The sequence below is a fragment of the Diabrotica virgifera genome, chromosome 7 (assembly GCF_917563875.1).
Source record: "Diabrotica virgifera virgifera chromosome 7, PGI_DIABVI_V3a".
NCBI classification, from domain to species: Eukaryota; Metazoa; Arthropoda; class Insecta; order Coleoptera; family Chrysomelidae; genus Diabrotica; species Diabrotica virgifera.
The window spans coordinates 15,931,726-15,959,707 of NC_065449.1; the positions used below are offsets into that span (position 1 = coordinate 15,931,726).

The window sequence follows — 27,982 nt, forward strand, 5'->3', positions numbered from 1 at the left end:
TAATTGCTTCCTTCCAGTCCTCTGGTATTCGTTCTTTTAACCATATATCTTTTATGATTTTGTGTATCCAATCATTCAGCAATTTTCCACCATATTTCATCATCTCTGCTGTTATGTTATCGCTTCCAGGGCATTTGTTGTTTTTAAGATTTCTAATTATTTCCTCGATTTGTTCTTTGCTCGGTGGATTATCTTCTATGTCTTCTAACTGTTCATTTTCTGTCTCTGCTTCTATGGATTCATTTTGGTTTGGCTTATTCTTGCCATTTAGTAATTCGTCAAAATACTCTTTCCATCTCTCTACTATTTCTGCTTCGCCGCTTATATTATCTCCAGCTTTGTTTTTAACGAATATGGGTTTTTGCTGGTATCCTCTTTTCTCGTTTCTGGCACCTTGATACAGGTTTTTTATTTCTTTATTTCTGTAGTTCTCTTCTATTTCTTTAAGCTTATTATCTAAGTGTTTTCTCTTCTTTTCTCTCAACAACCTCTTTACTTTTTGTCTTTGTTCTATATATCTATCATGCGTCTCTGTTGTTTCTTTCTTGATCATTTCCATCCTTAATGATTGTCTTAGTTCTATTTCTTTTTGGCACTCTATGTCGAACCACTCCTTCCTCTTTTTAATCTCTTGTTTATTACATTCTTTTGCTGCTTTGTTCATGTAAGTACATACCATATATACTACTAAAAAATTACTTATAAAAAGAAAGGATGTTTAATTAAAATATATACATAAATAGGTATAAAATTTGAATTTCATTCTCACAAAAGAAATAAAAATATCTTATGGATAAAACTTTATTTTATCAAAGTTTTATTCCATTTATTTTTAATAATTAGCAGAACCAAATAGGCGGGGGAAAATATTTACACTCCAAAAGTCTTGTGCTATAATAATCAAACTGTCAATAAGACCTGCGTCATATTCTATCCAAATATAAGTAAATTTTAAATTACTTTCAAAGTCTGTATCTGCTACGCAAAAAAACACTTATTTTTTGGTTGATAGATTAGATTTTAGCTCTCGGTCTCGATTTTCTAACAACACAACTTTTTAAATCCAAAACGTTCGTCCCTTATTATAATTAAATTTCCGAATATAGTATTTTTACTACAAAAACGTTATTACGTAGGTCAAAATTTTTGACGTAAGAGAACTGTCAAAACATTAGAATGTGACTTTTCATTATTGCTATGTTTATTATAAACACGGCAATAATGAAAAGTCACATTCTAATGTTTTGACAGTTCTCTTACGTCAAAAATTTTGACCTACGTAATAACGTTTTTGTAGTAAAAATACTATACATATATTTCAGTCGTAATATTTTGTAATAAACAAAACTAAAACCTATCATTTATAAATATTTTAGATTCGTAACAAAGAAGAAAGGAAAAAACTTAAAAATAAACAATACAATACTATACTTTTAGTAATAAAAGTAAGAGTAACTAAAACCTACTGTTATAACCAATATACCTAAACATATTATATATATATAGTTTAGCTCTCCAGGCCTAGAAGGCCCATGGCTTGGTTTACTATTCCTTTCCAATCTCTCCTATTTGCTGCTTTATTTTTCCAATTTGTGATTTTCAGTTCTTCTATGTCTTTTTCAACATCTTTCTTCCATCTGGTTTTCGGTCTACCTTTCTTCTTCTTTCCTCCTATTCCTCCCGTTAGTATTTTTTTGGGAAGTCTCGTGTTTGGCATCCTTTGGATATGTCCCAACCATCTCAGTCTTTGTGATTTTACGATCCCTACTATGTTTGGTTCACCATACATCCTCTCCAATTCCACATTTGGTCTTCTTATCCACATTCCATTCCATATCTTTCCGCCAAATATTTTTCTTAGGACTTTTCTTTCCCATACTTTAAGCATGACTTGCTCGGATTTGTTCATCGTCCATGTTTCACTGGCATACAAGACTATAGGTCTTATCACTGTCTTGTATATTCTTATCTTAGCCCCTCTAGATATGTTCTTATTTCTCAATAAGTTGTTTAGAGCAAAGATACAACGATTGCCAGCCATAATTCTCGCTTGGATTTCTTCTTTTATATTTGGTCTCCTAGTGAATGTCGCTCCTAGATATTGGAATCTCTCTACTTCCTCGAATTTATATATTTTTGCCTCTGTGTTTATTGTCAGGTATTGTCCTTGTGTGTATTCTCGTTCTGTCCATTCCATATATTTAGTCTTTTCTTCGTTTATGTATATCCCTTTCTTTCTTCCTATCGCCTCTAGTCTTTTTAGTATTTCTTTTAATTCTTGTTTGCTTCTGGCTATCATTACTATGTCATCAGCGAATGCCAAGCATTGGTGTTTTCGTTGGTATACAAGTCCTGTCCTGTTAATTTCGGCTTCTCTGATGACTATTTCAAGAAGGATACTAAACAACAGTGATGACAGTGGGTCTCCTTGTCGTACCCCTTCACCGACCCTAAACTTATCTGTTTCCTTTCCATTTATTTTAACCCTGTTCTCTGTTTCTCTGAGTGTAACTTTTACCATCTTTATTAATTTTTTACTAATTCCAATTTCACATAGTGCTTTGTATATTTCTTTTCGTTTAACTCTGTCAAAAGCTTGTTTAAAGTCAATGAATAGGGCCATTGTAGATTTTCCGTATTCGTAGCTTTCCGCTTGTATCTCACGCAGCAGGAAAATTTGATCCACCGTGCTGCGTCCTCTTCTGAATCCACATTGATATTCTCCTATGTCATTATCTATCTTTTGTGTTATCTTGTCTTTTATATGTACTGCAAGTATTTTATATGCAACGTTTAGTAGGGCTACTCCCCTGTAATTATGGCATAAACTTTTGTCGCCTTTTTTGTGAATTGGACACAGTGTGGCTTCAGTCCATTCTTTTGGTATGTGTTCTTGTTCCCAAATTTCTTTTATCAGCTTTTCCAAATGCTTAATTAGTACTGGTCCTCCATATTTAAACATTTCAGCTGTTATTTCATCCTTACCTGGGCTCTTGTTTTTCTTTAGTTTTTCTATTATTTCTTTTATTTCTTTTTCATTAGGCGGTCTTTCCTGTATTTCTTCTTGATCAATATTTTCATTCGGTCCTTCTTCTTCTTCTTCTGCATATTCTGTTGTGGGAATTTCATTTAGAAGCTCTTCGAAGTATTCTCTCCATCTGCTCAGTATTTCTTCGTCGCTTACTAAATTCCTTCCATTTTTGCTTTTGTAGTGTACAGGTTTTCTTTGGAACCCCTTTTTCTCATTTTTTACTCCTTGATATAAGTTCCTGACTTCTCCATTTTTATAGTTTTCTTCTATGCATTTCAATTTATCTTCGTTGTACTTTCTTTTCTTTGCTCTTATGATTCTTTTAGTTCGTTTTCTTTGTTCGTTGTATTGTATCTCCATCTCTGGTGTTTTCACTTGCATCATTTTGAGTCTTAACTTATTTCTTTCATCCAGTTCTATTTTACATTCTTCATCAAACCATTCTTTGAATCCATCTTTTATATTTCTATTACTGACTTGCGCTGCTTTGGTCATACATACTTTTATTTGCGTCCATTTTTGTTCGATGTTTTCATTTTTTGCAATATTTTCCAGTTCTCTAGTGACTAGTCTTTCATATTTACTTTGTTCTTCTTCTGACAGTAGTCTAATAGGTTTAGTTACTTTGTACCTTTTTTTCTGTTGATTTCTAAGAACTGGTATAACCTGTTTAAGTTGTATTCCGACTATAAAGTGATCTGTGTCTGCATCCGGTCCTCTATATGTTCTTATGTTCTTTATACATTTTTCCATGTCTTTTTCGATGAGCACATGATCTATTTGATTTATGGTTTTTCCATCTGGTGATCTCCATGTTCCTTGATATATTCTTTTGTGTTGAAAGTACGTGCTCATAACGATCATGTTTTTTTCTTTTGCAAAATCTATTAAGAGGTGACCATTTTCATTCGTTGTTTCATGCAGACTATATTTTCCTATGGTGGGTGTGTATATTTCTTCTTTTCCTATTTTGGCATTAGCATCACCTAGTACTATTTTTATATCGTATTTGGGAATATTTTCGAATACTGTATCTATTTGACTGTAGAAGTCTTCCTTTATCTCTATGTTTTTCTCTTCAGTCGGTGCATGTATGTTTATAAATGTTATTTTTTGGTATTTTCCTCTTATTCTTAGTATGCATATTCTCTCTGAAATTGGTTTAAAGTCAACGATTAGATCTTTCAGCTTTTTGTTTACTACAAATCCTGTGCCTAACATTCTATTTTCGCCTCCGCTATTGAAAAATAAATAGTCATTTATTTCCATTGAGTTTTGGCCTAGTTGTTTCGTTTCTTGTAGTGCTACTATTTCGAATTTATATTTTTTACATTCATCTACTAGGTGTTTCAGTTTTCCTTCTTCGTATGTTCCTCTTACATTCCATGTTCCTACTAATATATGTTCTTTTATGGGCTGCTTTTCATTAATAATCTGTACATTTTGTCTATTTCGTGTACCTGTACTTTGCCATGTCGTCTCCGTTATTTCAGTCTGCTTTCGTTGTATTGCTAGTTTTTTGGTTGTATATTTTTCTCTTTTATGAGTTGTTGTTGGCTGTTATTCCATGTCCATATTTCACCATTAATGATTAGCTTCTGGTATCCTATTTTTACATTTTTTCCATTATGCCTCTCTACCATAGCCTTGCTTCTAATTTCTTTCTGAATAATTCTTTCTTCTTTTGACATATCATCATTAATATAGATTCTTTCGTCCTTTTTGGTTTTTAATTTACTTTTATTTTTCATTACTTCTATTTTGTTTTTCACGCTGTTGAGTTCCACTATGACAGTATTTTCTCCTATTTTCCTTGCTCCATTTACATCTACTGAAACTTGTAGCTCTTTTTCCATAAAATTCTCCATAGCCCCTCGTAAAACTTTCTGATCATTTGTATCAATTTTTATTCCTTGTATTATTACATTTTTTCTCTTTCTTTCTCTTTCCAATTTCTCTATTTTTTCATTTGCTATACTAATTTCTTTTTCTAATTGACCTATTTGATTTATAGCTTTTTCGTTTGTTTCTCGCAGCTTTTTTATTTCATCTTTGTAGCCGCTTTGTTGATCTTTCAGTTCTTTAATTTCATTCTTTAGTTGTGTGATTTCGTCTCCAGATCTATATTGTTCTTTTTTTATGTCTTTTATATCCATTGCTAATTCCCTCATCATTTTCATCATTTGTTCCATTCCACTTATGTTATCTTCATCTGTTTTTTGTGATGTTCTAGCTGTTATTTTTGATTTTTTGCTGGGATGTTCCTCCTCTTCCCTTCTCCTTTTCATTTCATCATCTAATTCGCTATCTGAACTCATTGTTCTTAATTCCTAGTTATTTTTCGTGCTAGAGTTATTAGTCAATGCGTCACGGGTGAAGTTTCGTGGAGAACTCTACTCACAGTTCAAATTCCCACCCGCACCCGCGCTAGCCGTTACTAATTTTCCAGCACTTTTATTCCTAGGTAAAATCAAAATCAAAATCCGGCCCTGGTTATCTGTTTATAATAAAATTAATTATATTATAATAAAGTTTTCTACTTACAGCTGATTCTGTTTATTAATATGCTTTATTTTCCTGTAGAAATACACCATTCACAATATTGTTTTGTTTCCACCTACTGCAAAACCTGCTTTGTTTATATTCGATATCACACAAGTTTTTATCACTTTACACAAGAATTTAATTCCTTATCGTTGGAATTACTTTTTTCCGATTTTTTCACTGTATAATTAGTTAACTAATTAGGTTGTTTATTTATGTACCTACATATATTGGTTTATAGTTACACTGCACTTTTGTATAACACAATTGTTTTATTGCTATATCTGCCCGAGAATCGAGTTAAGATACGAGCTAAACACGTGTGTTCTATTCGCTGGTCAGCGACCGACCCCCCTATACCTAAACATGCTTATCAATAATGCTTACTATTTGTCTTAACACGTGATCAATAATTTCTGCGTTTGAAACTAAATAAATTGATTATGAACTATACCTACAAGAACACAAATAATACCTTGGAATTTCCAATTAAATACGATTAAAATGGAATTATTACAATCCCCAAAACAACCTTTCTTTCTTTTGAACTTTTATTTATACAATCGACTTCTACAAGAGTTTTAAGTGAATGTGAATGAATTTGTAAATAATATTTTCGAAATATCCTAGCGGTTTTGTTGTCGATGGCAGGTAGAACGTGGGTCGTGTAATATAAAATATAAAAGTAATATAAAAGCCGCGTAATAAGCGTCTGAGTTAAAAATATTTGATTTTTTGCATGCATGCGTTTTAAGATCATGTTACCTTATATTTTTTAATATTATTTTAATATTTAAAAATATATGTAAGTTCTCTATTCATTAATATTTTTTATATTTTGACAACGACACCCGATTTGGGCGTCGAAACGTTAATAAAATCATTTTTTAGTAAAATTGTGGTTTATTTCCCATAAAAACTAGTTAACCGACGTATAGTGCAATTCAAAGCATTTTGATTTTTCCTTAGATTTTTCGACGATTTTGTTAGATTCATAGTAAAATGTTTTAGTGAGACAAATCATCCCTCACCTATAAAAATATCTCTTTCGCAATGTGCTGAAGTTAGCGTCTTTTAATCGTTATTGAATACCTGTACACCTTTTATCTTTGTTTATTTGTTTTCAGGAACCCATCCAGTAAACTTAGATAACGTGAGAGTACCACAAACGGCGATAGTAGGAGAAGTGGGCCAAGGATACAAGATAATCGCTGGATCCCTAAACGAAGGTCGCATAGGAGTGGCCGCTCAACAAATAGGCCTAGCCCAAGGATGCCTCGACATCACGATTCCGTACACTTTAGAAAGAACACAGTTTAATCAACCGGTGTACAGCTTCCAAGGCATGCAACACCAAATAGCGCAGATAGCTACAGAGGTCGAATGTGCCAGACTGCTCACCTACAACGCTGCAAGACTTGTTGATAACGGCGCGGAGTTCCAAAAAGAAGCTTCGATGGCTAAATACTTTGCAGCCGAAGTAGCACAAAAGACTTGTATCAAGTGCATAGACTGGATGGGCGGTGTGGCTTTTACCAAAGCAGTAATCTTAGAAAAAATGTACAGAGACGTCAAGATCGGAAGTATCTACGAAGGAACACTAAACATGCAGCTAAACACGATAGCTAAATGTATCGAGAGGGAATATAGACACTGAAATATCGAGTCGTGTCTAATATCATACTGATTTAAGACTGAGAACTTCCGTTCATGTGTTCAAAAGGTTGTTTTAGTTGATGTCAAATAAAATAGAGATTTTCTTTTTGATGTGGCTTTTGCTTTAGCTAGATGTTTTCCTAGATCTGTAATTGTAATAGATGGCACTAGTGTTATTGCCGCGTTTTATCAAATTGATTTCAGCCAGAAGTTGATTTATGTTGTATTAAAATAATGACGAGTAAGTAACTATTACATTTAACAGTCCATCAGATCATTAAATTGATTAAGGTCATTCCTGAGTGTCTGAATTCTGTTCAGGAGAGAAGTTGCCATAGTTTGTGTGATACGTGTTATATAGAACAAAAAGCATGTCTCGAAGAATTCTAGTACTACATCTAAAGTTGATAAGACTTGATAAATCACAACAATCGGTGGTATGTTCTAGTAGTTTATAGAGAAAAATTAGATCGCATTTAGTTCTGTAGTAAAGCATCTTGACAATATTTCAGATTCAGATAATCCTAAAATCCTTTAAAATACAAAATAATTAATTACGATATTGTTTATAGAATGTTAAATAACAAAGCAGACAATCAGTTGTTTACCGCGAATGTAGGGCACACACATCGAGGTGGGTTTTGATGACAGTGACTTCTGCCAAGTAAGCAGTAAACATAGTATTATATCATATCTAAACTTGACATAGAAATGAAAGTAAAAAGGTATACAAACATATCGATCTAATAAATAAAGAGGACACAAATACATTTAAGATTCAGTATAATTTTGGTTTGATTTTGAGAGTGCCACTTCGAATAGAATACAACGAATTCTTCGTCAACTGAGTATTCTTGAATTCTTCCAATGTATGTATTAATAACTGTATTTGACGTCTAATACAATACTGATGGATGTATTAGTGTATTCCTGCTAACCAACCCCATACTAAGCTAAATACCACCCCTATTCTTTATAGTAGTCTTCTAGGGAACTGATATTTAGCCTTGATCTTAGTTCCACCAAAGATATTGTGCTGTGGGTTTAATCTATAAGCACTAATCCGGAGAAATTTAATTTGAATTTTTTATTCACTAGTGTAAATATGGTGACCGAATTTTTGAAGCATAAGACAGGATGCTAAGGACGAAAGTAAGATATAAAATGAAGACCACGGGGAAAGAACTTGATAAGTCCACTTTTTAACATTTTTTGTTTTTAATGCCACTTTGTAGCTTTAATTACTTAGTTTCTAAGAGTAACACAATACAGAGTATTAACTTGATAAGTCAAAAGATATAAGCGTTTGAAAAAAAAACCTGTACAGGAAAAGAACTTGACATGTCCATTCCAAACAGGGGAAAACGTTGATAAGTCCAGATACTCCTAGTAGTCTGCAACAGTGGCATGCGGCATTAGGTAACTTGATTTCTACAGTTTCTGTGTTTTATTATTATTATCATGTATACAGAGTGGCCAAAAAAATAATATGAGTTAAATGAATTGACGCAAAAAGAAGAATGTATGTAATTGATTTAACTCAAAATACATTCTATTGCTGTCAGAAAATAGAAAAAAAAATTTATTTGGCAAATAAACATTGCTTTTCGCTTAAATTAAATGTTCAAACTGCCAAGAACTAAACATTTCTTTCAATTTTCTTACAACAGTACAATGTATATTGAGTTAAATAAATTACATACATTCTTCTTTTTGCGTCAATTTATTTAATTCAAAACTTATTTTTTTGGTCACCCTGTATAAATAATGATATTAATGTTTATATTACCGAATAGAGAATTGAACACTATTTCAAATGAGCTACCACACGACCCCTTTTCTCAATTAAAAAAAAACATCGATTAAGTCATCGCGGTCAGATGGATGACGTCACTAGTATGAAATATATGCCAAAAAATTGAAATATAAAAATAAAAATCGACATGTTTCGGCATTTCCTTAAAATCTAATAACTACTGCGAAATATCGAGGTGGACTGTTTTCTTTGGCCCACCCTGTATTATAAAATGTTTTTTTACGACAATGTTTCAGTTGATACTTTTTGTAGTTAAAATATATTCGCTCTATATCTGTTTTATTTTTGACAAAAAATAGATAGCCAATGATTTTATAGGAAAAGAAATTGGTAAGTCCTTCTTTAGGTACAGGGGAAAAAATTGTTAAGTCCATGTAGACGAATAAAAACCAATTAATACCATGAATATGCAATATAAATTAAAAAAAAAACTAAAACGTAAACCAACGACCAATATATCAATTTTTTTCTTTTTATTACTAATTAATTGTAAGATGTATTTTAACATAATCACCGAGTTTTAAACTTCAAAAATGTTCTGAACAAAACCAAAAATGTGACTTATCAAGTTATTTTCCTATGGTCTTCAAATTCTATAAGTGGATACTAAAAGATCTCGAGAGTTTCTTGCGACAAAACCTAGATTGCGGTATGATTTAATTGAAATTTGTTGAAGTGTGCAATAAATGACAAGGAACTATCAAATGATACCCCCAAATCTCTTGTTTCAGTCACTCTTAAGAGAAGGCTTGTATTAATGTGATGGTTAAACACAACAATATTTTTAGTTTTGCTAAAGGATATAACAAAACACTTATCTTTATTCAACTGGAGACCATTGGAAAGAGACAAATTATACAGGGTGTTTTATTGGTAAAGTAACATACGTTAACTGTAGAAAGAGGATACTTAGGCGGTCTCAAAAATACCATACTTAATGGGTCTTACTCCGTTAATAACAAAGATACTGGGTGTTTTATCTATTTTGCCATTTTCTTAATTGGTTCATAACTTTTTGACCACACTGTACATTTATTTTATATTTGGCACGCAAATATCATCTAAGGAGTACAATAAATTAATTTATTTACAATTGTAAAAAATCCAGGTCTGGCTTAAAAAATATTGGAAAAATGTTCCGACCCCAAAACAACACCCTGTACATTAAATTTTTTTAAAATGGATTTTTCAGTTGAAAAGAGGATAAAAAACTAAATTCAGTGGTATACTTTGAATTTTCGGCAAAATGATTTTTCTGGTGAAATTTGGAATTTGAATTCTGAAACTAAGTGAATTAATTGCGAGAGCTCCAAGTAGAAAAAAATTGAAATACAGCTTACAACTTGTCAACCACACTGTATATTGATTTTATATTTAACACGCGAATATTCTTTTAGGTGTCCAGTCAATTAATTTAATTACGATTATAAAAAATCCAGGTCCGGATTAAAAAATATTATATAAATGTTCCAACCCAAAAAAACACCTTGTATATTAAATTTTTTTAAAATGGATTTTGCATTTGAAAAGAGGATGAAAAACAAAATTAGTGGTATACTTTGAATTTTCGGCAAAATGATTTTTCTGGTAAAAATTTGAATTTGAATTCTGAAATTATGTGAATTGCGAAGCTCGAAAGTAAAATAAATTAAAATATGACTTAATTTTAATTAATACCATTATTTAATCTAAATTGGTAAAATATTAACATTTGCACACATAACAATAATTTTTGATGACCCCCCTGTGGCTCAGTGGTAAGAGCGTCTACCTTTGGATCGAAAGGTCCGAATGGTCGTGAGTTCGAATCTCACCAGGGTCAGAAATTTTTCGTTTATTATAAATTAATAAATGAAAATAGTTTCTGTTCTTGTGGGATCGGTACTCACCGGAGGGACCGCAGACGTTCGTATACAATTAGCGTCTCTTTGCAAAGACAATGACGTCGACTTTGCAATGTAACAAGACACTTACTCAACACACACAGTACACATGACACTAGGTACCTAGGTATAAAACAAAAATAATTTTTGATGGTGGTAATTTTGAATAAGTACTTTAGTTTTGAATAGTGATTATGCTGCAAATTTTCGCTGTTTTGTTATAATTTTTAGCTATTTTGTTGATTAAAGGATGTATTCTTTATTGACCCTTTATTATTTATTCATTATTTAAAGATGAATATTCGCCAAAAACTATTTTTCACACATAATAAAAAAACACTAAAATATTAACATTTTACCAATTTAGATTAAATAATGGTATTAATTAAAATTAAGTCATATTTTAATATTTTCTACAAGAGCTCTCGAAATTGACATAATTTCGGAATTCAAATTCAAAATTTTACCAGAAAAATCATTTTGTCGAAAATTCAAAGTATACCACTAATTTTGTTTTTCATCCTCTTTTCAAATGCGAAATTCATTTTAAAGAAAATTAATATACAAGGTATTTTTTTGGGTCGGAATATTTACACAATATTTTTTAAACCGGACCTGGATTTTTTATAATTGTAAATAAATTAATTGATTGGACACCTAAAAGAATATTCGCGTGTTAAGTATAAAATCAATATACAGTGAGGTTGACAAGTTGTAAGCTGTATTTCAATTTTTTCTACTTAGAGCTCTCGCAATTCACTTAATTTCCGAATTCAAATTCAAAATTTCACCAGAAAAATCATTTTGCCGAAAATTCAAAGTATACCACTGAATTTAGTTTTTCATCCTCTTTTCAACTGAAAAATCCATTTTAAAAAAATTTAATGTACAGGGTGTTGTTTTGGGGTCGGAACATTTTTCCAATATTTTTAATCCGGATCTGGATTTTTACAATTGTAAATAAATTAATTTATTGTACACCTTAAATGATATTTGCGTGCTAAATATAAAATAAATATACAGTGTGGTTAAAAAGTTATGAACCAATTAAGAAAATGGCAAAATAGATAAAACACCCAGTATCTTTGTTATTATTGAAGTAAGACCCATTAAGTATAGTATTTTTGAGACCGCCTAAGTGTCCTCTTTCTACAGTTAACGTATGTTACTTTCCCAATGAGACACTCTGTATAGAGAAATCAGATCTTCTTGGTTCCCGCCCAGGTCATCAGCAAGTATCAAAATTTGACAAAATTTGATTACCTCAAAAATATCAATAATAAACAAGTTTAAACAGAAGAGCACCCACAACATGTGAACCTTGTGGGACCCCCGAACTATGCTACAAATAAATGTTCGACTTACTTCTCTCCTGCATTTCGACGATGGCGTCCACGTCGGCCATATTGAGCATTTTATTGGAGCCTCGGCTGCTACTCGACATACTACTTAACCTGTCAAGACTGTCAGCTGAACCTGCAGAGCCACTGAGCGTGGAAGTCTTTAGACTGTTCGACGTCCGGTTGACGTCGTTATACGTCGCGTCTAATTTCTCGTCTTCGTTTTCAAGACAATAACTTAACCTGAAAAAAGTTATAATAAATAATGATGAATCGTTGTACATGTGAATTTCAACGAGGTTAAAGAAATAAATAAAATACTTTCAATCAATTTATTGTACCATGGACAACCGGTTTCGAACACTAAACTTTGTTGTTCATCGTCAGGTCTCCAGAGAGGTTTTTTAAATGCTAAAATTACAAATTGCAACTACACACATCAAAATGGTATAAGGGACAAGAAATGAAAGTCGTTTACTTTCAAGAAGCAACATTTTTCTATAAAAACGTATACCATTTTTATTCAGTTGCAATGCGAAGCCAAAACTGTCTTTATTTTTACTTAGGTTAGAGAGTGCAACCAGCACTCTTATCGACGATGTCACCTCTTGTTAGAGGCTATTCAGAGAATGCATAGGCTGCTATCTCTACTCCAGGTAAAAATTTTCGACATTTATTAGTCTCCCCATTGCAACTGACGTGAAAGTAGTAGGTGCGTAGCGGCATCTGCTAAATGAAAGTCTAAGTTTTTCAACCTAATAAAAATATTTGTAAAATATTTTTAAAAGATATTTAATTAAAAAACTTTTTGGACCATTTTTCTGGTGACACCTCCATGGCTTCTAAAAATTGCAAGCCAGATGGATGCTGCATTGAAGACAATAGGGAATTCTAAAAAGTTGCAATTCACAACCCCGTCTACAGCTTGGTAAAGTTCCAACGGAAAATGGACCTAGTTACTCTATAGGAGTTATACTAATACAGGGTGTAACGAAAATACAGGTCATAAATTAAATCACATATTCTGAGCCCAAAAATAGTTCGAATAAACCTAAATTATCTTAGTACAAATATGCACATAAAAAAAGTTACAGTCCTTTGAAGTTACAAAATGAAAATCGATTTTTTCGAATATATCGAAAACTATTAGAGATTTTTTATTGAAAATAGAAATGTGGCATTCTTATGACAGGAACATATTAAAAAAGAATTATAGTGAAATTTGTGCACCCCATAAAAATTTTATGGGGGTTTTGTTCCCTTAAACCCCCCCATACTTTTGTGTACGTTCCAATTAAATTATTATTGTGGTACCATTAGTTAAATTCAATATTTCTAAAACTTTTTTGCCTCTTAGTATTTTTTCGATAAGGCAGTTTTTATCGAGTTGCGGCTTCTTTTTTATTATGTTTACATAAAAAAATTATGGGGGTTTTGTTCCTTTAAACCCCCCAAATGTTTGTGTATGTTCCAATTAAACTTTTACTGCGGTACCATTAGTTAAACACAGTGTTTTTAAAACTTTTTTGCCTCTTTGTATTTTTTCGAGAAGGCACTTTTTATCGAGATATTACTTCTTTTTTAATATGGTTCAAAATATACCTAAAAATGTAAATCATAAATAAATTTTCATATTATTGTCCTTTTCATGATCATTTTTCAGTGCGTAACAAATGATAGGAAAAAGGGTAAGTCCGTGATAATACACATTTATGACATTTATTCTAACATGACATTTTAGTTAAATCTGACAGTTGTCACATTTTATTTTCAATTTGGAATAAAAATCAATCAAATGTGTTTCTTGCATTTATAAAATGGTATTTTCTTTGATTTGTATAGTCTTATAAATTATACAGATTATATTTGTAATATTATTATCTAATTAAAAAAAATATTTTTTTATTATGGCGCCATCTATCGACAACTAGAATAACTAGAATAAATGTTATAAAAATGTCACCGACGAAATGTAATCACCGACGTGCCTTTTTTTCTGTCACATACAATTTAATGCGTTAGAAAGAAATCGAAAAACTGTGACGCACTGAAAGATGATCATGAGAAATACTGTATTACCAAGTCTCTATAATCGTACTTAGCCATATACAAATATGTGGTGGATTTGACAAATATTCAAAATATCTCGATAAAAACTGACTTTTCGAAAAAGTACTGAGAGGTAAAAAAGTTTTTAAAATATTGTGTTTAACTAATGGTACTACAATGATAATTAAATTGGAACGTACACACAAGTTTGGGGGGTTTAAAGGAACAAAACCCCCATAAAATTTTTATGGGGTGTCCAAATTTCACTATAATTTTTTCTTAAGGTACTACTACCATAAGAATGCCACATGTCTATTTTCAATAAAAGATCTCTAATAGTTTTCGATATATTGGAAAAAATCGATTTTCATTTTGTAACTTCAAAGGGCTGTAACTTTTTTTATGTGCACATTTGTACTAAGGTAAGTTAGGTTCAATCGAACTATTTTTGGTCCCAGAATATGCGATTAAATTTATGACCTGTATTTTTGTTACACCCTGTATAAAATAAAAATGTATACAGGGTGTTTCATTAATAATTGTCCATATGGTAACTGGAGAAAGCTTATTACAAAATACGAAGATTTAACCTAAAACACTTAAATAAAATGTGGTTCCTTACTGAGTTACAGGGTGTTTTATCTAAAAATTTAAAAACTAATTTTGCTCAGCATTTTAAAACTATTCGACGTATGCTTTTCATACTTGGCAGAAAGTGCGACTACTAGACACTCTACTAAATTGTGATAAACAAACGTTTCTAGCTACTACCAGAGGCGTACGACAGGGGATGGTGGATGGTTGACCCTTTTCAAATTCTACGTCACTGGAGGAATTACTATTTTGGTGCCATTTTTAGATTCTACAATACTTTCTACGTAAATAATATACTCTTCATTGGTAACGAATAAAGTCATTAGTTTTCGAGATATTTGAAGTTAAATATGAAACGGTACAGTTATTTTGATTAATTTATGATATGATTCATATGATTAAAATTTAAAAATTATTTGTACCCAGTACTTTAAAACTATTTGGCGTATCCTTGTCATACTTGGCAGAAAGTGCATGTACTGTACACCCTACTAAATTAAGATAAATAAACGTTTCTAGCTACTACCAGAGGCGTACGACAGAGGATAGTGGCTGGTTGACCCTTCCCAAATTCTACGCCACTGACGAAATTGTTATTTTAGTGTAATTTTTTGATTTTGCAATAGTTTTTATGTAAATAATATACTTTTCATTCTTAGCGATAAAATAATTAGTTTTCGAGATATTTGAAATTAAAATTAAGCGACACAATACACTGATCAAAATAACCGTGTCGTTTCATTTTTAACTTCAAATATCTCGAAAACTAATGACTTTATCGTTACGAATGAAGAGTATATTATTTTCATGGAAAGTATTGGAGAATCCAAAAATTGAACTAAAATAGCAATTTCGCCAGTGGCGTAGAATTTGGAAAGGGTCAACAATTCACTTTCCCCCGTCGTACGCCTCTGGTAATGGCCATAAACGTTTGTTTAACATAATTTAGTACCTTCTGCAGTACCTATACTTCCTGCCAAGTATGAAAAGGATACGTTAAATAGCTTGAAAATGCTAAGTAAAAATAGTTTTTAAATTTTTAGATAAAACACCCTGTAACTCAGTAAGGAACCACATTTTATTTAAGTGTTTTAGGTTAAATCTTCGTATTTTGTGCTAAGGTTTCTTCAGTTACTATATGGACAATTATTAATGAAACACCCTGTATTGTACCCTCGGAGATCCGTGGAAAAAATTTACACCCAAAATAACAAAATTCAGTTTGACAACACTGTGTGAAAGTTGATAGTAACATATCCTTTTTAAGATAAGCACAACTGTAATTTAGTCCAAACAAATTAATATATTTTTTTTGCCAACAAAAATGAGATTTTTCAACCAAATAATGTTTCAAATATGATGTGCAAAATAATTTTTAATTGGGTTCTGCTAATGGGCTTGCTTTTTGTTGTCATTAAAGTAAGAAAAATCTAAATTTCACTCATTAAATCATTATTGTCCGGTTATCGTCTTAATTATTTTAACTGTACTAATATCCGTCGAGTAATTCTGAATGATTAATAGGTTGTTAAAATATTTTATCTGTAGCGGCTTCTGGAATATCTTAAAAATATCGAATTTCATTGATAAAATGCACATATCCCACCGATCTTCGCTTCGACCATACCATTTTTATTCAGTTGCAATGCGAAGCCAAAACTGTCTTAATTTTTACTTAGGTTAGAGAGTGCAACCAGCACTCTTATCGAAGATTTCACCTCTTGTTAGAGCAGAGATAGCAGCCTATGCATTCTCTGAAAAGAGAATGAGGTGAAATCGTCGATAAGAGTACTGGTTGCACTCTCTAACCTCAGGCATTAAGGAATCCCAATGTTACTGCCAGCTAAGAAGTGAGCTTCAAAATATTCATGGCATTAATGCCTCTACTCAAATTGTCAGGAATAGGTTGCATGTATTCCAGTAGGAGTTCCAGTATTATCCCGTGGGAATCGCACGAGGAGATGAGAATGGTCAGAATATCAAATTTGGCAAGAACAATAATGAGGAAACATTTCTTTTCACCGCAGTGGCGGCTCGTGATTTTTTCAATAGGGGAGGCTATACCTAACTGTAAATTATCTAGACAAATTTGCACTAGCAAAAAAAACGCAAAAAAAATCTAATTTAAGGCCTAATTTTATCCTTTTGACCATTTTTTATTTACATTTTATAATATCATAATTCATAAATATTTCACAATATCATATCATTTTAAAAATAGTTAGTATAATTGTAAAAGTGTATTACCAAAGTTTGTGTCGTTTATGTGTTAACAATTCTATCTCTGTAAGTAGATATGCATATTAAAATAAATACAGATTTGAAGTTTTGCAGTCCATATAGGTTGAAGGTTTACATTGTTTAAGATACTCAACTGAATTTTTTTAATTCTAAAAGCGGCTTACTCTGCGAATGCAAAACACGGTAAATTACCGATATTCTGCTTTGCATTACAGATATCGGAAAAAGTTATTTAAACAAGTTGTTCCAAATATTATTCTAATCTCACATACCAAATTTCATCACAAAATTCGCACTTTTCGTTTTTTCATTATTTGTAGTCAGGATCCTAAAATCCGCAGAGGAGGCTGCTGGCCGAAAAATCTCACTTGCCCGATCTCCGGGCAGCGTGTGCGTTAAGCGATGTGCAGCTTTAAGGAGACCGGGTCTCCTTAAACGCTGCTGGACTACGCGGAGCATTAGCAAGTGAGATTTTCCGGCAAGCAGCCTCCTCTGCGATTTTAGGATCCCGACTACAAATAATGAAAAAACTAAAAGTGCGAATTCTGTGCTGAAATTTGGTATGTGGGGTTAGAATATTATTTGGAACAACTTGTTCAAATAACTTTTTGCGATATCTCTAACGCGAAGCTAAATAGCAAAGTAAACAAAACAGTGTAGCATGTGTAAAAAATTTATGGGGAGGCTAAGCCTCCCTTGCCTCCTCTGACCAGCCGCCACTGTTTCACCGATTAATCCAGGTTTGGTTTACGACCCGATTCACGAAGATCGAGGGTGTGGCGAACACCTGGCAACGCAGTTCGCTTGAAAACCGTTCAAGAAGTTGACAGATATCAGGGAGAAACTTTGATGGTTTGGGCTGGAGTTTCAATAGGTTTTCTTGTTCAATGGTTTTCAATGTTCTTGAACCTATTGTTCGTCCACACGGTGCACACTTCGGAGAAAATTTTGTGCTGATACACGACAATGCACGTCCACATGTTGCAAGAATCGTGAGAAATTTTTCGAGCAGAACAATATTCAGGTATTGTCCTGGTATTAGAACTTAGCATAATTGAGAGTATGCATTAGTATGCATCTATAGTCTGTCCCACCTTGACTTTACAGTACACAAACATATGGCAATGCATTCCTTATGGGAGTTTTTAGCGCGGCGATGCTGATTCTCTTCAAAATAATTTTCAATCGAACATTACCACAGCTTCCTAAAAATGTAGGGGCCTAAAAATGTTAAATTAAAACTAACCCGTTACAGTCAATAGCATTGTAATAAAACAATATTTTCATTGTTTTTTGTGAGTGATAATCATTTTCGAAAAGTAATCAGCAATTTTATAATCGATATGCGTAATAACTTTTTTTGTTTAAGAATGTTAGAATATCCAACATTAAAAATGGATGTTGTTCTGTGGTTTTTAATTTATGTATTGACAGTAAAGAAAAATACAAAATAGATTATCAGTCAAGTTTAAGTAAAGTTGTATATTGTCCTACAGTTGAGAATAAATAAATTATAATTGTTGATGGTCAGTTCACCTAAATTAAATTATAACAAAGAATATCAAATAAGCTTATAATTATTACTGGTAACATTGTATTGAGTAACTGATTGCTTATTTGGAAAATTTGGATCCTAATTTCAGTTTATTGTTATTCTTAATGACTGATTTCCAAGCTGAAATTAATGTCATTTTAATGTGTTTACACCCTCATTAAAATTTAGTATAAATTTTAAACTTAAAATGAATTTTAGTTAGTTCATTTGATTCGTTGAAGTTCATTATTTGTTAGTTAGTTCAGTTTTTTTCGAAAAAAAAAATGTTTTAGAACCCCTGACAGCCACAAAATGTCAATAATATTAATTCCTAAGTTATTTATAGTTATCCTATAGAAAAAATTATATTTTCTTAAAACCTGTTTCTGATAAAATTTGGCATCACTGTTGGTCATAAGAATCTGTACTGTAAAGTCAAGGTGGGACACACTATAGATAACAATATTCCTTGTACCGGCATGTAAGTACTCTTATTATACATACAAATACATAACAAAGTGACCATAGCCATTATGATATCCAACCTCCGATAGGAGATGGAACTTTAAGAAGAAGGCTATACATATACATACATAATATTGACATAATTTACAGTATACCTGATAGAACCCTAATAGTTGCAATGTGTAATTTTAGCATATAACTAACCTTTCCGCAGATCTGGCGATGAACAGTAAATTTTAGTGTTCGAAACCGGTCGTCCAACGTATAATAAATTTATTGTGAATAAATAGTTTATTTCTTTCCCCTTGTTAATAATATAATATTTTTTCTTACCTATTTAGATCTGTATGTATTTCTATCGGATCAGACAGATCTTTCTTCAAATCCTCTAGGCCGTTGTAGTCTTTGATAAGCGTATGCGTAGTATTAATATTATTTTTCGGCGAAGGATCCGTATCGAACGTAGTGTTGAGAATGTTGTGACTTTTTTTCAAATCAGACTTTTTGAATGTGCCGTTATGTTTGGGCGTTCGACGATATGTGCCGTTCGGGTTTACCCAAGTGTGGTCGTTACGCGGAGACGAGTTTTCCGAATCTTTCTTCAACGTCTTGTCCAATTCCTTTTCTGAAATAAAAGATTCTGTGTTACATATACAATTTTTATCTATAGAAAAATAATCGGGTTTAGAATAATACATTCCATCTTTTGGAAAACCAATTATAATTTTATAAATTTGTATTATTTTAAATGAAATTACCGACACCCATATAGATTACCAGATGTCTGAATAGCCTGTATTGTTAAAGGCCACACATCTTTGACATTCAGATAGCTTCCGCTTCCTACCAAAAAATCACTTCCGCTTCCTCACCCTCTCAGTCAGTGTCTCAAAAAGTGTTTCACACAAAAAATTTTAGTTCTCTCTCTCATGTTCCGTAGCATACAACGACAAAGTAATTTTAACCAAGTGTATAGTGTTTGTATTCATCAATTAATAAATCGGTAAAGAAAAGCGACGTGTATAATTTCATCCCCGCAAGAGACAAACAACAGAGTCAACAACCTACAACCAAAATCCTGCGACTAAGTCCACTTGACATGTCATCACTAGAGTTTGACGCCCAAAGGAAATTCGTGGATGAACACCCGTTTTTGGTCCTTCATCCCTAGATCTCTTGTGGAAGGTGAAAACGAAGAAAAAGAAAATACATTCTAGCGAATCTAGAAAGCCGATGTCTCGTCCTGTACATCTCTCTCTCTCTCTCTAAACATCATCCATATCATCAGTAAACATCCATCTCTGTCTACTCAAGAATAGCTGCGGCTATGAAATATTTGTCAGCAAGCATCCTGTGTTTCTCTTGTACACAAGGTAACTGGCATAAGCTTTCTCTCTCTCTCCCACTCCACATTCTCGACTATACACGAAACCACAAAATTTACAACACAACTGTCAATTAACTACAAACTGTCAACTAACTACACAAATCTGTAGTTAGTTGACAGTTGTGTCATAAAAGTGTTACTTTGAACTTCAGATTAAGTATTTAAAACTAAGTTAATGTGTCTATTTTTAGTATTTATATTTTGGTCGTTGATTATTTTAATATAACACCCTCTTATTATGGCTTTGGATATTCTAAAGAATGAAAGGAAAGTAGTAAAGGGGGATATCACCAAAATTTGTAAGGCGTTTGACAGAGTTATGCACGACCAACTCATGACAATTTGGAAATAAAAGCAAATAGACTAGCGAGATATAATATTAATAGAAAACTTGTATTATAACCAAACAGCGCATATAAAAATAGATGACACACAATCTGAGAATATCAAAATTAAAATAGTGATATGGCAAGGGTGCATTCTCTCTCAAGAAGAAGGAAACTTAAGAAGAAATGACCCAAATGTTATAGAATAGAATAGAAATATGCTTTATTGTCGCTGAAAATTTTTACAATTTTATGGACAAAGCTTACATACAGTCAAAAGAAAAATAATATCAATAATCAATAACAAATAATAATAACTACAATTTCCTAAAATTAGATAAATCGTCAATATACAATATATTATAAGATATAAAAGCAAATACAAAAACAATGTGTTGCAAAATTTATATTAATTGCAAATTGAACATACTTACAACAAATAAATAAACAAATAAATAAATAAAATACAACATTAGAAACTGACAAGTTTAAGCTACTGCGTATGAAACCCAATTTTTTTAGTTATTCATTAAGAAATTTTTCTATTGAATAGTATGGTCTTTTAGATAAATAGGCTTTTGTCATTTTACGGAATAGGTCTGGATCCCGCGTATGAAAAAAAAGTTGATTAATAGCAAGCTGAAAATTTGTTAATAGCTTAAGGGTGTCTAGTCAGATAAACTTTGATAATGGGAACACTGGAACACGGGCAGTTTTGATTGTGGAACAGGTTAAAAATTTGGAACGGTCGGTCAGACCACGAAAACGGCACATTTATTTTGTCCGACAGAACAGACTTAAACTCTCCGAACAGAGATTAAAATCTCATGCAAAAATCAGACTGCTATTTATCACCTGTCATAATTCCTGTCATTTGACATATTCTACAGTGCCGGCAAAAAAAATCTTTACATTGCCAAATAAATCATCAAATTTGAAGTCAATTTGCATGCGTTCTGTCTGCGCTTGGAGGGGAGGGTAGGGGAGGGGGATAGCGTACTTGCGACGGCAATTATATGTAGTTTACGGACCGCTTGGCTTATTGAGGGTATTCTGCGCGTTTGCACTGTAAACAGTTGCTTTTTTGTGGGTAGTCAGCGTTAGACTTCTTCTCATTTACCGCGTAAAGTTTGAGATCGTCAAATTCTAAATTGAACTGACAAATATGGGCCGAAAGAGACTCACAAAAGAGGAGAAGGTTCGTGCTTTAACATTACTGGAGAAATTAGACTCTGTAGTTACCGTAGCACGTGATATTGGTGCTTCAAGAGGGGCTATTTACCAACTAAAACGTTCAGCTGCAACGTTTCAGTTGATAAATAGCCCCTCTTGAAGCACCAATATCACGTGCTACGGTACTTACAGAGTCTCCTCTCTCCAGTAATGTTAAAGCACGTAACTTCTCCTCTTTTGTGAGTCTCTTTCGACCCATATTTGCCAGTTCAATTTAGAATTTGACGATCTCAAACTTTACGCGGTAAATGAGAAGAAGTCTAACTCTGACTACCCACAAAAAGGCAACTGTTTACAGTGCAAACGCGCAGAATACCCTAAATAAGCCAAGCGGTCCGTAAACTACATATCATTGCCGTCGCAAGTACGCTATCCCCCCTCCCCTACCCTCCCCACCAAGCGCAGACAGAACGCATGCAAATTGTCTTCAAATTTGGTGATTTATTTGGCAATGTAAAGATTTTTTTTGCCGGCACTGTACATGTTCCACTCACTAAAACTGCAAATAGCAGTCTGATTTTTGCATGAGAGTTTAATCTCTGTTCGGAGAGTTTAAGGGCCGGTTGTTCGAACGCTAATTAAAAATGATCATTATCAAATATTTAATTACTGTCACAACTGTCAATGTCAACTTTGATTGGGTTGCTGAAAACATAATTATTGATTATAATTATGAAATTAGTTAATCAATTATGTTAATAACTGTTATGTTAATTGATTAACTGATCTAACAATTATAATCAATTATGTTTTCAGCAACCCAACCAAAGTTGAAATTGACAGTTGTGACAGTAATTAAATATTTGATAGTGATCATTGTTGATTAGCGTTAGAACAACCGGCCCTTAGTCTGTTCTGTCGGACAAAATACATGTGCCGTTTTCGTGGTCTGCCCGTTCCAAATTTTTAACCTGTTCCACAATTAAAACTTCCCCTGTTCCAGTGTTCCCATATATTAAAGTTTGTCCTACTAGACACCCTTAAGCTATTAACAAATTTTCAGCTTGCTATTAATCAACGTTTTTTTCATACGCGGGATCCAGACCTAGAACTTGATGTTACAGATTTAAGTTGTAAAGGGAGATGGTTGTAAAGTTTTTTTGCGGAATATAGTATAATTTCTTTACTAACTCAGTGGATGGGATCGGTAAATAAATATCAAAGATTGAATTTCTGGTGGAGTAAAGATGATTCGGCCTTGCTGGAAAGACATGAAGGTGTTTACGAATTAAACAAAACTTTTCTAGAATAGGTATATAAAGATAGAAGTGTTAAAATTCCGTGATCTCTGAAGTAACTTCTGCAATGTGTAGATCTTCTGAGGCCAAACAGATATCTTATTCCTCTTTTTTTGCAATTTAAAAATAACATCAAATTGGGCAGCTGTACTAGAACCCCAAAAAAGAAGACCATATCGAAGATGAGACTCGAACAAAGAAAAATATGTTATTTTAGAAGATGCTAAATTGAATTCCCTTGAGACAGATCTTATTGCATAGCAAGCTGAGGCGAGTCTCTTACCGTTTCACTGGCGAGTTTCATATCGAATCGATATGAAGTTTTATATGTTGTTTTTCGACTCAATTTATCTTAATAATATCTAAAAATCATCTAATATGTTCTACACAAACAGTGTAACTTCATGAAAGCGAAAGTAATTTAATTACCTATCGGAAAAAAAATGCAGAGTTTGTGATGGAATCAGGGTGAAAAATACTGCAAATTGCCCTATTCTCTGCTACAACTGTCACGCAATTAAAAAAATCCTGAAATTTTTTACTTCACTTTATCAATGTTTAACGCTTAATGGGACACCCAGTATAAGTTCAACTCTATCTATTTTAGTACAATGTTTCACTATTAAAATATACTTTTATTTACTATATTTGTGACAGGTTTTTATCTGCCGTGACCTCCAACGATATGAATGTTATGCACATTGATGATATCATGGATGTTTATGATAAATATAACTATTTTTGTAACTATTAACAAATAGAAGATATTGAACTAACAGAAAAGTTCGATCATACGATTATTTCCCATACGGGGGTTTTTCGATATCTATCATTGTCCTAAACGCAAAATTTTTCGCAAATTTTATTCGACAAAGAGTTTTGAGTTCACTCAACAAATCAATTTCAACGACATTCCAAATTAGCACATCTCCAACGACCCCCTTTAAACATCGATCAATCCAGATATCCAAAATGACTAATTTCATTGAAAGACAAACATCTTTTACCGACGAGCAATTTTTCAGCTTTGAAAACAAATGGTAATCGTTTGGCGAAAAATTGAGTGAAAAAAGAAGTAAAAATATTGTGTTACACAGACAATGTAATATTAATATTGACACAGTGTTAAGGAAGATACCCTATAAACATTGATCCACAGATTCAAAGCAAGAGCAAAAGAATTTGTCCAATACCAAATATTCAGGATTAATATCCGATATTGAACAGTATATTTTTATCACCCCGTACATCACACGAACCAATTTGTTATCATATTTAAACATGTGCGGGATATTCCATTTTTTTATTTGGGGCAATTTATAAACAATATTTTGGCAATGGACATTAATTTAGCTGACAAAGTAAAACCTTTGTTCTTTTTGTCGTGTGGGCTATGTTGCCTATGACCCAATTCATGTTGTCAACAAGAGATAATACATTTTAGAATCATTCTCAAGAATCAATTCAACCAGGCCAGATGTGCCGTTAACTTCATTCCTTCATACATTCAACATGTAGTATTACAGAGTCTTCAACTAAGTCGCGTACAAGCCACACATCAGTACTCAACGTTCTCTCGGGGTAACTACCCTGGTGTCTACCGCTATCAATAAAATATCTAAGTGCTATTGGTGTTTCTATTACCGAAGATCATCCTCCACTGAGACCGAAGATTAGACAAATTTAATACGGAGAGTTTAACTCCTTTTTGCGCCTTTTGTTCCACGATTCTTCTCCATTCTGATCTGCATTGCGCCTTTTTTTCCATTATTGTTTATTTTTAAGGTTGTTTTCATCATTTTCTATATGTTCTATGTGCTTTACTTCGGTCTTTCTCTTGTTCTTTTTCTACGGTCCTCTTGTTCTTGTCTACTGTCCTCGTGTTCTTGTCTACTGGCATGTGTTTGGCTTATTTTGTTTGGTGTTTCGCCTTCTTCCATTCTTTCCACATCTCAAAGAACTTCCCGATGAGGAATATGACATCCTGGAAGAAACTCCCCTTAAAAATCGCAGATAATAATAAGCGTCAAGAAAAAAACGTTGATTCAATCCAATGTATTTCTACTCTACGAGGTGCCTTTCTACTCACGGTTTGTGTTGGCTTCTCTGCTCAAAACAAAAACTCTTAACCTTCTTGTCCATCTTCAATTTCTCCGCTTCTCCAACTAGCGGTTCTGTCACTCTCACCACTTGAAGATGACATTGCTCTTCCCCATTCCACGCTCCCGCAACAAAAAAAAAGAAGCATGAACCTTGAAGTTAAATACATGAAGAATAGTGCATATTTGAGAGAGACGTAAGGAAATGGGTGAGTCACATGGTTTCACAAAAAAAGCGAATATTTCACGAAGTGAACATCAGATTGAAAAACTAAAAAATACGTGTTCAATATTTTTTTAAAATCTATCTAATGATACCAAACACGACCCTACGGAGTAGTGATGTTGATTATAGTTACTTTCGAGTATTCGTTACAAATCGTTACTTTTGTATAAAGTAATCATTTAAAATATTCGTTACTTTGATTACTTTTGTTACTTTTGTATTTGAGTACCGGTAATCATATCGAGAATCGCATTTCTCAGTATTTCGCAGGAAGACTTACTTATATTATTTTATTTACATCACTTATTTATTTTAATAATTATAAATAACACCAACTAACACCATAGGCGTAACCAGGATGATCCTAAGGGGGGGTTACAACTACCTGAAAGGGGGGGTTACAACTACTGGAAGGTCTCTGAGGGCTATGGTGTTAAGCGTATAGAGCTCAAAGTACATCCCAATGGGGGGGGGTTACAACCCCCAAACCCCCCCGGTTACGCCTATGACTAACACATCTAATTTATTTAATTAAATTACGCGACGCGCTTCGATGAATGAATGACTGGCGTGTGCTCGAATCTCGGTTCTATATATACTTCGGCAGCGGTCGTCTCCGAACGCCGTGGATAGGAATGGTATTGTCTCGTAACGCCGAGAAGCTTCGGGAAGAAATAGGCCAATTCGTGAGCGGACTAAATAGTGTCACAATAGGTATGTAATTGTTCTGTCATTGCTGCTCCACAATATCAGTAATCTCGAGTAATCTGTTTGCATCAATTAAGTGCCAAAAACAAACCCTCGAAACTCTAGATGACGTACCTTAGCAGTAACCCTGGGCACCCAGGTGCTTTGGAGGTCGGTTCTGATTGCATATTCGTGTTCAGTGACCCCAAATACCACGAAATAAGAAAATCTGGCCCTTAATATACTGATATTAACATGTTTATGCATTTTTCGATGCGTTTTATACACTTTAAAATGTAATAATGCATTTCCACCTATTTTTGTATTGTAGACTTTTTTCCAGATGTCATACTAATCCTAAATACAATGCAAAAAGTTGCAAGTCTCTATGTGCCTACTATATTTAAAAATAGATTTATTCCTGTGTTTTTAGTGTTAAATGCCCTGGTCTAATAAAAACAATGTCATATCTACATACATGTAAAATTAAAGTTGATGATCATAGTCTAGAAATATTATCATTTCTACATATTTTCCGGTCAATCTAAGCTATTCTTTTCTAGGCCTGATAAGAATAGTGTGTATTTATTATTAAAATCTAATGTGTTGCATTTTCATTTTCAAAAGAACTAACATCTGTGAAATTCTGTGAATTATATACCTCGACAAATCGTATAGACATCTGTTTCTGGGTGCATGCTTTGTTAAATGATATACCTCCCTCTATTTCAGCTACTTCTCAGCGCCCTGTAATCCTGTAAATCTCTTCATAGCCTTCGCCCTTCATAGATAAAATTTAATTAACTGTACTGATGCCAAACACTCGTGGAATACCGGTCCGACTCCGATATCAAACGATATCAACCGAGTAGATACAATACTCAAAATCAAAATAGGTACTCGCTCTGATACGATTGGTACGAAGTAATCAGAGTAATCAAAGTAATCAAAGTAACGATTTACCTCTCTGTATTAGTAATCGTTACTTTTGGTATTCGTAAGTAACGAGTACTTTGTAACGAATAGTTACTTTTTCAACATCACTACTACGGAGGTGGGGTGGAGGTTTGCTTTAGAATCTTAAGTAGAAACTTTTAGTCAATAACTAAGAAATTACAGTACTCTTTGCACAAGTAGTATTTTTATTATTTTTTTATCTATATTTGGGTGTCATATGCAGCAGCTTAACTTTTTAACTTTTAAACCTTTTTTATTAATTATTAGGTACACTATGCATTTGCAATTTATTTAAATTTTTGCAATTGACGATTTATGTAATTTTTGTAAATTGGATTGTTACTGTTTTGTTTTTTTGACTATTTATAAGCTTTGTCGATAAAATTGTAAAAATTTTCATGGCAATAAAGCATATTTCTATTCTATTCTATAAACCCCATTTTTATTGCATATTTGGATTCCTTACGTAAAAATAAGTAACTTTCATTCGAGACATTTTTTTGAATTATGGATAGATAGCGCTATAATCGGACAAAATGATTTTTGGAAATGCAAAATTAAATTAAAAACTGGAAAATCCCCACCAAAATGAAAAACTTCACTTTTTTGGTTTTAGGGCCTAATCTTCACAACCCAATAGGTCCCCATGACACTGTAGTAACTGCAAATTTAGCAT

General features: G+C 32.8%; 2 protein-coding genes across 5 annotated transcripts in view; one reads left to right on the plus strand and one right to left on the minus strand.

Annotated features, from left to right (window-relative positions):
- LOC126888455 (short/branched chain specific acyl-CoA dehydrogenase, mitochondrial-like) overlaps positions 1-7,340 on the plus strand; it is a 32,341-nt gene extending 25,001 nt beyond the window's left edge. For both annotated transcript variants that reach the window (XM_050656770.1, XM_050656771.1), the window contains exon 4: positions 6,703-7,340. In XM_050656770.1, the coding sequence (XP_050512727.1) occupies positions 6,703-7,232 (530 nt within the window). In that variant the 3' untranslated portion in view covers positions 7,233-7,340. The remainder of the gene's footprint in view (positions 1-6,702) is intronic.
- The window catches only part of LOC126888454 (uncharacterized), an 86,910-nt gene that overhangs the window by 51,485 nt on the left and 7,443 nt on the right, over positions 1-27,982 (minus strand). For all 3 annotated transcript variants that reach the window (XM_050656768.1, XM_050656767.1, XM_050656769.1), the window contains 2 exons: positions 19,487-19,778; positions 12,296-12,513 (listed from right to left, as the gene is read on the minus strand). In XM_050656768.1, the coding sequence (XP_050512725.1) occupies positions 12,296-12,513; positions 19,487-19,778 (510 nt within the window). The remainder of the gene's footprint in view (positions 1-12,295; positions 12,514-19,486; positions 19,779-27,982) is intronic.